Consider the following 15,602-nt stretch of genomic DNA (forward strand, 5'->3'; position numbering starts at 1 on the left):
AAAATGAAAGTCCGACAACTGGTAGTCTAGATTACGTACACGGTAACATTTGTGTTTATCCAATACTGAAAACAGTTTGAACGTTGGTAGTAGCATTTGACGATTTTAGTCAGTATTAGTTTCATCAATACTAAATTATAACAGTAAGGATGATTTACTTGATATATATACTGAACCAAAAAACAAACGTCCGATTTTTAAAATGACTTAACTGAACTATATTTCTATTTTTGTCTGCAGTAACTTAGTTGATAGATAAGACAAGTGTGTTCGGGTGTCAAGCCCGCACAGTTAATTGAGCGTTATCAAACGTTACACCCACAATCCTAAAAACATGCAAAACGCACGTGCGTCGCACAAGTAACATGTCGTATGCATGAATGTTAGGGTGACTGGTTATCGTTGACGGCAATTGTTAGAACACATGAGAAAACACCGTAAACACATTCTTTTTCCCACGATTACCTTTAAACAAATGCCAAGAATCCCCAATAATGTTCGTGACAGAGCCATCGGAATGTCGCACACAGACATGCGTACTGCTGACGCTGCATTTCAAGTTGATGCGTCCGTGAGGTCAGTACAACGTCTGAGGGTGCGTTACGATGGAATTGGAGTAACCACTGCTGTCCGAGAAGTGGACGTCCACGTGTAGCAACACCAGCTCAAGACCGCTATATTGTGAAGTCACAGCAACTGTCACTGCACAGACCACCAAAAGAACTCATACTAACAGATATCAGTGCTCAAACTGTTCTCAGTCGGCTGCGACAATATGGTCTGAGAGCCAGGAGGCCATAAGTTCTTACCCAACGTCATCGACGTCAACGTCGAGAGTGGGCTCGTTCACATCTGCGTTGGAGTGAGTGAGTGAGTTTGGTTTTACGCCGCTTTTAGCAATATTCCAGCAATATCACGGCGGGGGACACCAGAAATGGGCTTCACACATTGTACCCATGTCGGGAATCGAACCCGGGTCTTCGGCGTGACGAGCGAATGCTTTAACCACTAGGCTACCCGACCGCCCCTTCTGCGTTGGACTCGACGTGAATGGCAGGGAGTGCTCTGTGGTGACGAATCCTGTTCTTCACTCTCCAGAGGAGACGGTCGACAGTGTACAGACGTAGGAATGAATGTCATGCTGACATTTGTGTTCCCGAGAGAGATAGGTTTGGAGGAGATGGATCTGTAATGGTTTGGGCTGGAATTGCACCCGGTCATCTCACAGCTCGTGTTCCTTTTCGTAGAAATATGAATGCGATTCACTACAGGGACGAGATTCTTGTTCAGCATGTTGTCCCTTACGTCAACGCCAACGTCAACATGACGTTTCATCATGGCAATGTTACAAATTACACCGCACGCATCACATGGCACCTCATGCAGGCAGGATGACATTAGTGACGTCAGTTGGACGCCGATGCAGAGCTCTGTTAGATGCAGGCGGTGGCCAAACACGGTTTTCATAATGTGACTTTCAGTTGTGATACCACTTCCACCTTGACGTCAGCCACATCGTTCTACTGATGTTTCAGTGACTGGTTTCTCTTGGTATGTACCCACAAGGCAGTGCATGTTATGGAATATTATATCATAGTTTACATTAATGACAATGAAAAATAATTTTGGTTAAAAAAAGTCCGACGTTTCTTTTTTTGTTCAGTATATTCCCTCAAGTATGTAGTTATCCATTTTATGACCAAACATTATCATGCACAGGATTTTTTTGTGGTTATATTATTTTGAAGACTATTTGCTCATCGAGCTCATCCACAACGTATGTAATAAGGTACATAGACATGATGGAGGTGATGAGGTGGCTTCTTACATGTGGATGAATAATATAAGGCCAGCTGCCTTTCAGTGGTCAAAAACTGACACGATCTGTAAGACAGAGCTCCAGATAACTTTTTGTGCAATTGGGGTTTTACTCTTTGGTTTCTATTTTAATTGGGCTATTACATTCTTCATTGGGTAACCAATATTTTGTCCCTCATCTATTCATCTCTCTATTGGGTTTTTCCCAAAATTAGTTAACATTTTATGATTTAAAAAAATGAAATAATGTTTCAGATGTATATAACTGATCTAAATATAAAGGCTTGATTTGGAAAGTAAATTAGCTCGTAATTGTGTTTCGAACATTAGCGCCTTTGTACGCACGCTGAAAAAGCTTCACCTGGCATTTACGTGTGCTGTTTTATTATTAGTTTTTCATTTAATGCATGCTTTTCTGTACGCGAGTAAATTGAAAGTAATTGGGTTTTGAATATTTTGGGGGGTATTTTACGCAAATACTCTGCTTATCTGTAGCGCTAGTAAGAGATGACCACATAGAATGGATTTGGCTAATAGTATGAATATTCGACACTCGGGGTTACTTATTATATGTCTGCCTTGAAATCAACGTTCGTGTCCCTCTTTAAAGGCCGGTGAGTGTTAGCGTTAATATCATTCTGGATATTGTACAATTTGTAATTCCACGTAGCTCAAAGGTTTCTCTGTAATTTTAGGATACACAGAAGCAGAGGTGACAAATAAAAGGATCGTAAAATAACTGTAACCCCTTTAAGTGTTTGCACTTTGCTTGTATTTTAATGTTTCACAGTTTGTTGTCACTGATATGTTCACTGGGTATATCTGTTTAGTCTCATAGCTAAATTCATCCGAGTTGTTTTTACTGAAATTAGTTGGTTGGTTGGTTTGTTGTTTAACGCCGCCCTCAGCAATATTCCAGCTCTATGACTGCGGTCTGTAAATAATCGAGTCAGAACTAGACAAAACAGTGATTAATATCATGACCATCGATCCACGCAATTGGGATCGATGACATGCATCAACCAAGTCAGCGAGCCTGACCACCCGATCCCGTTAGTCGCCTCTTACGACCAGCATAGTCGCCTTTTTACGGCAAGCATGGGTTGCTGAAGACCTATTGAAAGACCTATGAAATTAGTAACTATAGTATATAAGACACATGATCAGAAGAAGGATACCAAACCATGGCTAGACCTGCATTACGCAAAATTGAGTAGGTGGAAGTAAATATTACTATACAAATAATCATTGATGGTCATTGTATATTACGCATATGTTAAGGATTATAGTCATGTATATATTGTAAAACACTCTTAACTGATCAATATATTCCAAAGTATGAAGCAATAATAAATCAAGAATAACACCAGTTTGTATGCATTTGTTTTCTTTTGTACCAGTTGTCAGACAGTTGTTGATGGCAGGACTAGTCTATTCGGATTTAAGGGAAGATATCACACACCTGATGTGCCCTCAACCATAAAAGTTGTTGTATTAATTAAGCTGTCTGACAAATGGGGGATGACTGTGGTCAAGCAAATAAGTGAGCAATCAATAAAGAGGAAATATAAAAGTGTTGCTATATCTGGTAATCCTAGAAGGATATTATTGCATACATTGTTGAATATGTGAAATGACCTTTGATCTTGGTATGTGAATATCTAAAGCAACAATTGATGTCTGGAACTTGCTTAAAACATCTGGATCTGGTATAACCTGTTGCCCTCGGTCTTATTCTAAATAGTGAATGTATTTAAAAACTTCGTCCCCTTAGCTGGCAACGGATATCTTCAATTTCGTCATTAAAATGCGCGGCTATGGGGTAGCCATGTAGTTAAAGCGTTCGCTCGTCACGCCAAAGACCCGGGTTCGATTTTGTAAAGTGGTTTGTTTTATTGGCCATAAAGTGGGATCTGGTCCCAACCGCGTCGCTATGTACATGTACATTAATATGCCCACTAATCTTAAATTTGCGAAAAAACACTACATAGTGCTATCTCGAACCTTGGGCTGAGTCCCAACTTTCGATTTGCTGTATAATAGTGCACCTTTATCTCAAAATTGGTATTTTTCCATATAAACTGTTTTTAAAAGTCCAAGTATATCTAGGTTTTTTTCTTCACACATCTCTAACATCGCCGTAAAATGTGTCAGCAAATTGTGTACTTATCTTTGAATCAATTTGTGATGGCCATCTTATTGACATACAAAGCATCGTGACCAGACATGAGTAAAACATGGCAGCACTTCCTTGTTCTACAGGGGCGGTCGGGTAGCCTAGTGGTTGAAGCGTTCGCTCGTCACGCCGAAGACCCGGGTTCGATTCCCGACATGGGTACAATGTGTGGAGCCCATTTATGGTGTCCCCCGCCGGAATATTGCTGGAATATTGCTAAAGCGGCATAAAACCATACTCACTCACTGACTCACTCCTGGTTCTACACATACTAATCAAAGTCGCATGACACTGCTCACAATACCAAAGGTGCTAGGTGACAAGCTTGAGACGAGAGTGTCGCTGTGTTGTTTTTGTCAAGTCGACAGACTAAATAGTAATTTATGCTGTGCCTTATAAAGTAGATGTACACTTTACATAATTTGACACAAATGTTATTAACCATTGCTGGCGAAATCGATTTCAATTTGACATCGTGATCGCATACACGTTGTGGTCTCAATTTCTTGTGTATGCAATCATTTTGCAATGAATTTATAATACTGTTAATTAAAGTTTATGCCTCGTTTTCTCGAATGTCCGGATATCTGTAAGTTACAGCACAGTCCTGTTAGGTTCGAAATAACAGAGTTCGACTGCATGTGCTAAAAGTGTAAACTTGTCATTAAACCATGTAGCTTTCATAACCTACCGTGATCAGCTTTTGTAACATCTACTTTCAAAAGGAAATGAGCTGATGTGACAAAAGAGTAGGATACCCTGCATGGTTGTCGTACGAGGTCGGGAGGTGAAATGGGGTTTAACGTGTGTGTGTCCTTTCCTGTGCATGTATCTCTATCTGCTACACATACCAATAAACAATGAAATAAGCATTTGCAATTAACTCCATGTGATCGGACACTTGATTGACATATTCAAAGGTGTTAAAAGAGGATCTTTGTATATTTTATGCAATAGAAAATTGATAGAGACATGTTAAGTTGAGGGCATCTGGTTTCAGTGCTTCATACTTGACACTTGTGTGAAAAAAACAGATGTGGTGGTTACCATGTCTGTGAATGATTGACTTTGGTCTATTCCGGACTCCATCATTTACTGTGCAATACCTGACTGGGGAGTATAATAACATTCATCTGGTTGCTTTTTATAGACGAGAACGAGTGTACATCGGAATCCAACACCTGTGACTCCAATGCAGGCTGCACCAACAGTGTGGGTTCCTACTCGTGTGCGTGTAAACCAGGCTTCAACGGTGATGGAAAGACATGTACAGGTACTGTGCTTCACTGTTGTACATAGAGTTCACTGTACTAGTATGATATCATCATTATATCATTGAAATGTCTGGTGTGTGGTATCATCGCTATGACCGACCGCACCGACTTCCTGCTGTGCAATGAAGGACCACTGGACAAATATACACTTGGAAGTTGGATTTGACCACTGCAAACTGAAGGTCCAAGACACAACTTTGATACCCATATGAAAGACATCACCATCGAATACTGGAAGTTGGATTTGACCACTGCAAACTGAAGGTCCAAGACACAACTTTGATACCCATATGAAAGACATCACCATCGAATACTGGAAGTTGGATTTGACCACTGCAAACTGAAGGTCCAAGACACAACTTTGTTACCATATGAAAGACATCACCATCGAATACTAGTAACCATTTCAAACATGAGTGTCTAATTTATTTTGACCTTCAGTTTACTATGCTTGCTACATCGCCCAAATACCATTCAAAAAGCAATAATTTGTATTTTATTGTGATGTATTCCATGATGTAATATGAAAAAAATGATACCTTTTAAGAAACATTATAATAATATTTAATATGACGTGAGACTTTACCCTTTCACTGTGTAGTAAGTATTAATGCTTCCTACTTCCCATAGTGGTGAATAACATAAGTGGTTACCATGTCTGTGAATGATTAAGAGGCATCGTGAATTGAAATTCTTCGTTGCTCATTGAGACCTATTCTGGTCTAGTCCAGAACTAGACTCGATTATTTACAGGCCGTCGTTAGATAGCTGACTGCAGTGCACCACGACATTCATCCATTGCTTGTTTTCAGACGTGAACGAGTGTAAAACGGGATCCAACGACTGTGCCACAAATGCAGACTGCACCAATATTGTCGCGTCCTACTCGTGTGCGTGTAAACCAGGTTTTAATGGCAACGGAAAGACATGCACAGGTAAAGTGTTTTTTTCCTGTTCTAAGTAAACTACGCAGCGAATGAATATTTTCTGCCATGAATTTGGATGTCACCCAAGTTTGAATGAGCAATCAGAGGTTATCTCAATCAACCTCCTCTGATTGAAACATACTATTTCACCGCAGAAGCTAATATTTATAGAATAGTACTTCTTTTTCAGTCATTAGCGGTTGGCATTTTTAAATGAAGATATGTACCATTACAGGTTACAAAAATGTGCGGTTATAAAAATATTCAAAAGATGTGTCGCTGAACATGTTTTGCAGAAAACACGATAGAACATAATTCTACATACAGATTGTATTTCTAGTTTTGGTTACATCGGAGTGCTTTAATAGGGCACTTTTGTAGAAACTATTGTGGCGTCATATATTTTGCGGCTTTGATTTGGTTGGTTGGTTTGTTGTTTAACGCTGCACTCAGCAATATTCCAGCTCTATGACGGCGGTCTGTAAATAATCCATTCTGTCACATGGCTGCCAAAGATGTACAGTCTGGGGCTCATCTCAATCTCCGATAACGATGTTTCGCTGTTGATAACTGCGCCTGTAAGGTCTGTAAGTCCTTATTCCTTGAACCCCGAGTTGCCTGACCACCGTCCGTCGACTAAGGCGTTCGTCGCTGATGAAGTCCCTGTCAAGAATCGAATCCGGAGATGCAAGGTACGCAAGTACCGGTCTTCACTGGGCATAGGTACCCTGGGTCTGCTTTTTCTCGGCCTGTCGGATGTCTGCCCCATCAAGTTGGTTACAACAACACCGGAGCAACCAAAAGTTGTAGTAATGTGGGCTTTGGTGGCTCCCATGTGTATCATACCCAGGGCCCCCTCACTTTCTTCGGTTGGTTGGTTGGTAGTTTAACGCCGCACTCAGCAATATTCCAGCTATATGACGGCGGTCTGTAAATAATCCATTCTGGACCAGACAATCCAGTGATTAATATCATGAGCATCGATACACGCAATTGGGATCGATGACATGCATCAACCAAGTCAGCGAGCCTGACCACCCGATCCCGTTAGTCGCCTCTTACGACAAGCATAGTCGCCTTTTACGGCAAACATAGGTTGCTGAAGACCCTTTCTACCCCGGATCTTCACGGGGGAGACAAGCATAGGTCTGACGTTCTTTGGGTGTCGTGACATTTCTGTTGTGTTTTTTAATAGTGTGATTGTCTTTCATGCCGTTCATATCACTTCAATGTTAATGCCTTTACAGCACGTGTAATTTCGGCTGTCCACGCGGTAGGCATTTTTCACTTTTTCGCATTTTCTAAAAAAAAAAACCCCCCAAAAAACCCGTTCTGTGGGTGCATAATCAAAATTCACAGTCCTTCGCTTGAAATTCAAACTTGGCAGAAAAAAGATGAAAAAGCGCGGTATCCAATTTACTTATCTCACCATATTTTGCAATCCGTAGCACTGTAGTAAATATGAGTTAAACGATGTTAAAGCTGAGATGATTGGGGTGATGATGGTTATAATTTTGACATCTTAATTCACAGTTTTCACGGAAACATATGCGGCCGCATGACAATGAGAGGATGGGAAATGTCAGGGACCCACTGTAGGAGATATATTTGTAGGTTACTGAAAGGGATCCCTTGTTTTCGCGGAATGAAGTAATTAGTTGTAAAAAAGCATTAACTAAATAATAAGACACAAAGTAAACGTTGACACGTTGCTCGGCCAGTCTAGAGGAACGACTCAGGGGTTTGAAACATCCATGGGGAAACCCATGAAAACATAAACAATGGTGCGTTTTTTTTGTACCGGGTGCACGACCCGGGGAGACCGACTCCCGGTCGAGCAAAACAGACCTAACCTTCGCCAACAAAAGATGAATCCATTGTCATTTACATCAATACATTTTCGTCAATGGGTGTCAACCCGAGCGAACATTTTTAATTTGTCGGGACAATGGATATACCTTGCGTCAGCATCGGTGTTTTATCAACCGGAAATTGTTTAATGTCAAACCATCGGTTGAGTTAAATATTTTACACGAAAACGTCTACCAATAATTAAACGTTTTCAAGTCTGAAAATAGAGAAATTTAGTTGTTGGTAGCTGTTGACGTACGTTTCGAGTAAGTATTAGTCAATGATTGCTTTATGTCGAAGACTTTTGCCCCTCGAACTCCCACAAGGTTTGGTTTGGTTTGTTATTTAACGCCGCACTCAGCCATATTCCAGCTATATGACGGCGGTCTGTAAATAATTGAATCTGGACCAGACAATCCAGTGACTAATATCATGCGCATCGATCCACGCAATTGTTGGTTGGTTTGCTGTTTAACGCCGCACTCAGCAACATTCCAGCTATATGACGGCGGTCTGTAAACAATCGAGTCTGGACCAGACAATCCAGTGATTAATATCATGAGCATCGCTCTGTAAACAATCGAGTCTGGACCAGTCAATCCAGTGATTAATATCATGATCATCGATACACGCAATTGGGATCGATGACATGCATCAACCAAGTCAGCGAGCCAGACCTCCCGATCCCGTTAGTCGCCTCTTACGACAAGCATAGTCGCCTTTTACGGCAAACATGGGTTGCTGAAGACCCTTTCTACCCCGGATCTTCGCGGGGGAGACAAGCATGGGTTGCTGAAGACCTATTCCACCCCGGATCTTCACAGGTCCGAACTCACACAAAGCGTCAGTAAAGAGGTATGCGGGGCATAAGAGATCGCGTTTTACTCGCGAATGGTTGCTTGTAATAGCTAAAAGGTCATATTTCTTTCATATGGCGAAAACTGGCGCGGTTTGTAAAAGATGACCACAAAGAATAAATTTGGGTATAACATAAATAACCCACTCGACACCCTGAAATACGGATGATAAGATAAGAACGTGAAGGCTCGTGAATGTTAATTACTTTCCGGAAAAGGTAGAATTCGACATTCCACGTAGCTTAAGGGTGATTTTGTAAATCATGTGATCGACAGAAGCAGCGGAAACAAACAAAAGGGTCGTCAAATTAATTTTACAATGAAAACGTTTCCATTATTAATAAGAGTAGAAATATATCAGTTTACAAAATGGAAACTTTTGTAGTTTGACGATAAGGCCAAGCACATATATTGATTGTTAATTGTTAGATTCCATCACAGCTTACACATGATGGAAACTTGACCCAGGGGGCTTCCGGGCTAGAGAAAGATCTCAGCAGCCTGTGCTAACGGTTTGGGTGGTCAGGCTTACTTTCCTGTTTGATTGTGTGTCCTCATACCCTGAAAGTACGGACCATTGCTCAAAATATTGATCACTTGATTTTCTTCCACCATATAGTTGCTGTCAAACAAATGACTACTTGCTCACAATATGGTCACGGGATTGTCTGATTAAGGACATTAGAATATAGGTTCGAAAGTTGTTTTTTAAAAAATGATAATTGAAGTAAAAAGTCAAAAACATATTTTTTCAACGCGAATGACAGCTAACATGATCTGTGCCTCCAGGAATACACAGGCACAAAACTATCTTAATGTTTCGAATGGGATAAAATGCGTTACTCAGACCAACTCAAACAATTACTAAACATTACAGTAGAAAATCGAATTTTTGTGTCTTTATTTCAAAATACATATGCCACAGCTGAAATCAGCTGCAAACGATTTCGTCAGAAAACTAATACTAGATACGATTTTGTATAGAGGCTATTTTATGTAGTCAGCGTTGGAAATACCTGCTTGCCCGATCGTCGGAGACACATTTAGAAAATGTACGCCCGATGGTCGTGCTGAATTTATAACCGTAGATGTAAAATATATGAATAGAACTTTGTGTGAAGCTTATATTGGCTGGCATATTGTGGTGGAAGTGGTTGTTGTTGACCCATCAACAGATCCAACGTCTGACTGGAGGCATGTTGGGTGGCACGTTTGGTGGAATGCGTCATCCGGGTACATTGCGGTTGTACCCGCTACTGATCTGTTGCACGTGTCATGTCAAGTAGAGAAGGGGCACGGATGGCCCAGTCGTCTAAGGCGCCGCGATTCTATGTGCAGAGTTGCGTCCCTTGGGAAAGCCAGAAACCTATGATTGTGGGTTCGAATCCCGGTTCGCCCCGATTATGTTTCTAGGTTTGTCAGCACCATACCCGTGCTCGTGGGTTTCACCGAAGTGGTAACCATCTGAGACCTGCATCACTTCGGGCTTTCCTCCCACATTAAGCTGACACGCTGTGATATAACTGGAATAATGTTTAAAGCGGCGTTAAACTCTACTCACTCACTCACTCAAGTAGAGACTTTAAGGAACATTTTCACGTGAAACATCAAACGTAACTCGTTTACTTAATCATTCAGCTCTATACTTTTTAGGAATTGTCTAAGTTCGAAAACAGTACCTGTGTTACCATGATGTTTTTGTCAGTAGTTTTCTACCACAACTCACCAATATCTTCTTTAATTGTTGTCAAATGTTTGTTCTATCCGATGACATTGGCATCGCCCAGCTCCTGTGGTCAGTCATCCCATACCATGTATCTTGCCATTTGTCATGTTTCAGAAAAAGGGGTGTGCTTAACTTGTTTCTTTGTGTATATAAGCCCGTGGTCGTCAAGGCATGTATGTTTCTGCGTCTTTAGGTCAACTCTACCGTCTCCATTACCATACAATCTGACCGCCTCCGTGGTCTAGTGGTAGAGCGTCCGCCAGGAGAGCGGAAGGTCCGGGGTTCGATCCCCAACCGCGTCATACCAAAAGACGTTAAAAGATGGTACTTGTTGTTACCCTGTCTGGCGCTCGGCATTATGGGGCTAAAACAAGGACTGGTCGACTCTGTCAGTATACTGTGTCTAAGTGGGGTATTCAGGTTAAACTGCGGCATGGTATCTCAGTGGGGTAGCACTATAAATCGGCATCAGTCCGGGCTAGTACAAGCAGCCACATATATACATGTGCATGCACGTCGCTATAAGTGCAATAACGTTAAACCCCATTTCATCTCACCTCACCTGGCAATCTATGCAACATAGGAATACAGTTTAAGAACATACATTATATAGAGTGAACATGTCTATGCTTAAAATACCCCAGAGAAGCATCTGTTAGTGTCCAGTCTTTATTCGGTGTATCTCATCAATAAAGTACCCCGAACAAAAGCTGTTCTTTAAACCACCGATGCTGTTAGCGATTATGAAATGGTCACATGTTCAGTTATCACTTATTTGCTCGGAGAACGTGTTATCATAGAGTAATGTTTACTTCTGTCTTCTACATTCGTGTAGTATTAACGCTTAGCACATACACGCTTATCAACCAAAACTTTGGAATGAAGGAAGGTGTATGGAAACACCGACTGATTGTAGACTTCGGACGGAACATGCATGAAGCACATGACGCTAATCGATTAAAACTTGGGGATGAAGGCAGGCGTATATCAACGCCGACTGGGATAGACATTTAGTACAAATTTATTAAGTAATATCAACAAAGTATTTTGATTAGTCCTTTCGTATAACGTCAAAATTATTAATAAAAAATAGAATAAAATATTACGCATCTCGACGCTATGATAGTAGGATTGCTTCTCTGTGTTGGTAACATCGTGGTTTCTGTTGCTGACATCGTGTTTTGTGTTGGTGACATCGTGTTTTGTGTTGGTGACATCGTGGTTTCTGTTGCTGACATGGTGTTTTGTGTTGGTGACATCGTGGTTTCTGTTGCTGACATCGTGTTTTGTGTCGGTAACTTAGTGTATTATGTTGGTAACATCGTGGTTTCTGTTGCTGACATCGTGTTTTGTGTTGATGACATCTTGGTTTCTGTTGGTGACATCGTGTTTTGTGTTTGTGACATCGTGTTTTGTGCGGGTGACATTGTGGTTTCTGTTGATAACCTCGTGTTGTGTGTTTGTGACATTGTGTTATGTGTCGGTAACTTTGTGTATTATGTTGGTAACATCGTGGTTACTGTTGCTAACATCGTGTTTTGTGTTGATAGCATTGCTTCTTTGTGTTGCTGACATCGTGTTTTGTGTTGATAGCATTGCTTCTATGTGTCGCTGACATCGTATTTTGTGTTGATAGCATTGTTTTTTTGTGTTGCTGACATAATGTTTTGTGTTTAAAGGATTGCTTCTTTGTGTTGCTGACATCATGTTCTGTGTTTAAAGGATTGCTTTTATATGTTGCTAACATCGTGTTTTGTGTTGATAGCATTGCTTCTTTGTGTTGCCGACATCGTGTTTTGTGTTGATAGCATTGCTTCTATGTGTCGCTGACATCGTATTTTGTGTTGATAGCATTGTTTTTTTGTGTTGCTGACATCATGTTTTGTGTTTAAAGGATTGCTTCTTTGTGTTGCTGATATCATGTTCTGTGTTTAAAGGATTGCTTCTATATGTTGCTAACGTCGTGTTTTGTGTTGATAGCATTGCTTCTTTGTGTTGCTGACATCGTGTTTTGTGTTGATGGCATTGCTTCTATGTGTCGCTGACATCGTAATTTGTGTTGATAGCATTGCTTCTTTGTGTTGCTGACATCATGTTTTGTGTTAAAAGGATTGCTTCTTTGTGTTGCTGACATCATGGTTTGTGTTGATAGCATTGCTTCTTTGTGTTGCTGACATCATGTTTTGTGTTGATAGCATTGCTTCTATGTGTCGCTGACATCATGTTTTGTGTTGATAGCATTGCTTCTTTGTAGTGCTGACATCAAGTTTTGTGTTGATAGCATTGCTTCTTTGTGTTGCTGACATCATGTTTTGTGTTGATAGCATTGCTTCTTTGTGTCGCTGACATCATGTTTTGTGTTGATAGCATTGCTTCTTTGTAGTGCTGACATCATGTTTTGTGTTGATAGCATTGCTTCTTTGTGTTGCTGACATCATGTTTTGTGTTGATAGCATTGCTTCTATGTGTTGCTGACATCATGTTTTGTGTTGATAGCATTGCTTCTTTGTGTTGCTGACATCATGTTTTGTGTTGATAGCATTGCTTCTATATGTTGCTAACGTCGTGTTTTGTGTTGATAGCATTGCTTCTTTGTGTTGCTGACATCATGTTTTGTGTTGATAGCATTGCTTCTTTGTGTTGCTGACATCGTATTTTGTGTTAAAAGGATTGCTTCTATATGTTGCTAACGTCGTGTTTTGTGTTAAAAGGATTGCTTCTATGTGTTGCTGACATCATGTTCTTTGTTAAAAGGATTACTTCTTTGTGTTGCTGACATCGTATTTTGTGTTTAAAGCATTACTTCTTTGTGATGATGACATGGTGGGTTGTGTTGAAAGCATTGCTTCTTTGTGTTGATGACATCGTGTTTGTGTTTGAAGGACTGTGCATTGTGTATTGAGTGTATTGACTGTATTGTATGTATTTGCTGTACTGACTATATTGACTGTATTAGCTGTATTTGCTGTTTTGACTGTATTGACCGTACTTAGTGTATTGACTTCATTGACTATATGGATTGTACTTGACGTGTTGACTATATTGAATGTATTTGAAATATTGACTGTACTGACCATATTGACTGTATTTTCTGCAATTTGCTGGATGGACTATTTGCCGTATTGACTGCTTTTACTGTAGTGGCGGTTTTTGCTGTATTGAATGTATTTGCTGGATGGACTATTTGCCGTATTGACTGCTTTTACTGTAGTGGCGGTTTTTGCTGTATTGAATGTATTTGCTGGATGGACTATTTGCCGTATTGACTGCTTTTACTGTAGTGGCGGTTTTTGCTGTATTGAATGTATTTGCTGGATGGACTATTTGCCGTATTGACTGCTTTTACTGTAGTGGCGGTTTTTGCTGTATTGAATGTATTTGCTGGATGGACTATTTGCCGTATTGACTGCATTTACTGTAGTGGCGGTTTTTGCTGTATTGAATGTATTTGCTGGATGGACTATTTGCCGTATTGACTGCATTTACTGTAGTGGCGGTTTTTGCTGTATTGAATGTATTTGCTGGATGGACTATTTGCCGTATTGACTGCATTTACTGTAGTGGCGGTTTTTGCTGTATTGAATGTATTTGCTGGATGGACTATTTGCCGTATTGACTGCATTTACTGTAGTGGCGGTTTTTGCTGTATTGAATGTATTTGCTGGATGGACTATTTGCCGTATTGACTGCATTTACTGTAGTGGCTGTTTTTGCTGTATTGACTGTATGTGCTGCATTCGTTGCATTGACTATATTGACTGTTTTGACCATATTGACTGCATTTTCTGTATTTACAATATTGACTATTTTAACTGTATTGACTACATAGACTGTATTGACTGTATGTGCTGTATTGACTGCATTTGCTGTATTGACTACATTGACTGTATTGACTGTGTTGCCAGTATTGACTGTATGTGCTGTATTGACTGCATTTGCTGTATTGACTACATTGACTGTATTGACTGTGTTGCCAGTATTGACTGTATGTGCTGTATTGACTGCATTTGCTGTATTGACTACATTGACTGTATTGACTGTGTTGCCAGTATTGACTGTATGTGCTATATTGACTGCATTTGCTGTATTGACTACATTGGCTGTATTGACTGTGTTGCCAGTATTGACTGTATGTGCTGTATTGACTGCATTTGCTGTATTGACTACATTGACTGTATTGACTGTGTTGCCAGTATTGACTGTATGTGCTGTATTGACTGCATTTGCTGTATTGACTACATTGGCTGTATTGACGAAATTGACTGTATTGACTGTGTTGCCAGTATTGACTGTATGTGCTGTATTGACTGCATTTGCTGTATTGACTACATTTGCTGTATTGACGAAATTGACTGTATTGACTGTGTTGCCAGTATTGACTGTATGTGCTGTATTGACTGCATTTGCTGTATTGACTACATTTGCTGTATTGACGAAATTGACTGTATTGACTGTGTTGCCAGTATTGACTGTATGTGCTGTATTGACTGCATTTGCTGTATTGACGAAATTGACAGTATTTACTTTGACTGTATTGACTTTTGGCTTTATTCGCTGAATCGGGTGTATTGACTGTATTGACAGCATTGACTGCATTGACTGTCGACTATATTGACTGTATTGGCTGCATTGACTGTGTCGACTGTTTTGACTGTATTAGTTCACTGGCTGTATTTCAGACAACAATGAGTGTAGTACTTCCAACGCCTGTCACGCGAAAGCCAACTGCGCCAACACTTACGGGTCTTACACGTGCCGCTGTAAACATATGTATGAAGGGAACGGCGTAAACTGCATCCTTAGCAGAATCAAAGGTAAGTGTTTGACTTAAATTGTTCAACAAACGTTTGAAATAATAACGATGTAAACACAGCGTTTTGGGTCAGTCATGCGTCCCTTTTAAACGAAAGAATCCCTTGAACGGGGACTGCAGTGGGGTTCGGTCGAACAACCACCACAGCCCCCTCAACACAC

The 15,602-nt window shown here is 40.5% G+C and overlaps 1 protein-coding gene across 1 annotated transcript in view; it reads left to right on the forward strand.

The window, feature by feature from the left end:
• Positions 1-15,602, forward strand: part of LOC139458376 (protein kinase C-binding protein NELL2a-like) — a 30,616-nt gene that overhangs the window by 7,367 nt on the left and 7,647 nt on the right. The window contains exons 4-6 of the mRNA XM_071239783.1: positions 5,145-5,267; positions 6,081-6,203; positions 15,308-15,442. Coding sequence (XP_071095884.1) covers positions 5,145-5,267; positions 6,081-6,203; positions 15,308-15,442 — 381 coding nt within the window. The remainder of the gene's footprint in view (positions 1-5,144; positions 5,268-6,080; positions 6,204-15,307; positions 15,443-15,602) is intronic.

This window comes from Haliotis cracherodii, unplaced genomic scaffold (genome assembly GCF_022045235.1).
Source record: "Haliotis cracherodii isolate W230 unplaced genomic scaffold, xgHalCrac1.p SCAF_12, whole genome shotgun sequence".
In the NCBI taxonomy this organism is placed as follows: domain Eukaryota; kingdom Metazoa; phylum Mollusca; class Gastropoda; order Lepetellida; family Haliotidae; genus Haliotis; species Haliotis cracherodii.